The 655-nt window shown below is 62.7% G+C and overlaps 1 protein-coding gene across 1 annotated transcript in view; it reads right to left on the bottom strand.

Annotated features, from left to right (window-relative positions):
• Nucleotides 1-72: 72 nt before the first annotated feature.
• LOC113942594 (1-phosphatidylinositol 4,5-bisphosphate phosphodiesterase beta-1-like) overlaps nucleotides 73-655 on the bottom strand; it is a 1,244-nt gene continuing 661 nt past the window's right edge. The window contains exon 2 of the mRNA XM_027633697.1: nucleotides 73-373. Coding sequence (XP_027489498.1) covers nucleotides 73-373 — 301 coding nt within the window. The remainder of the gene's footprint in view (nucleotides 374-655) is intronic.

Raw genomic sequence — 655 nt, 5'->3', positions numbered from 1 at the left:
GGTGTGTCCCAGGTGTGTCCCAGGTGTGTCAGGGGCGTGTCCCAGGTGTGTCCCAGGTGTGTCCCAGGTGTGTCAGGGGCGTGTCCCAGGTCTCCCCCATGCTCTGGAAGTTGAGGGCAGCCATGTGCACCCCGGGGGTGGGACAGGTGAGTCCCAGGGGTGACCCAGGTGTGACACAGGTGTGTTACAGGGCAGGGGCGTGTCCCAGGTGTGTCCCAGGTGTGTGAGGGGCGTGTCCCAGGTCTCACCCATGCTCTGGAAGTTGAGGGCAGCCATGTGCACCCCGGCGTTCCAGAAGAGCTGCGGGTGGAAGTTGGAGGAGTCCACGCGGGTCCCCTTGGGATAAACCCGGCTCAGCTGCCGCTTGTTGTACCTGCAGCGGGTCAAGGGCCACCTGGGAGCACCTGGACCCCCCGAATCCACCCCAAAATGCACCTGGGAGCACCTGGACCCCCCAAATCCACCCCAAAGTACACCTGGGAGCACCTGGACCCCCCGAATCCACCCCAAAATGCACCTGGGAGCACCTAGAGCCCCTAAATATACCCCAAAATGCACCTGGGAGCACCTAAACCACCCAAATCCACCTCAAAACACACCTGGGAGCGCCTGGACCCCCCAAATCCACCCCAAAACACACCTGGGAGCACCTGGA

Source organism: Corapipo altera, unplaced genomic scaffold (assembly GCF_003945725.1).
Source record: "Corapipo altera isolate COAL_440 unplaced genomic scaffold, ASM394572v1 55990, whole genome shotgun sequence".
Classification (NCBI taxonomy): Eukaryota; Metazoa; Chordata; class Aves; order Passeriformes; family Pipridae; genus Corapipo; species Corapipo altera.
Note: the sequence above shows the minus strand (reverse complement) of the source record. Positions and strands in the feature narration are given on the sequence as shown.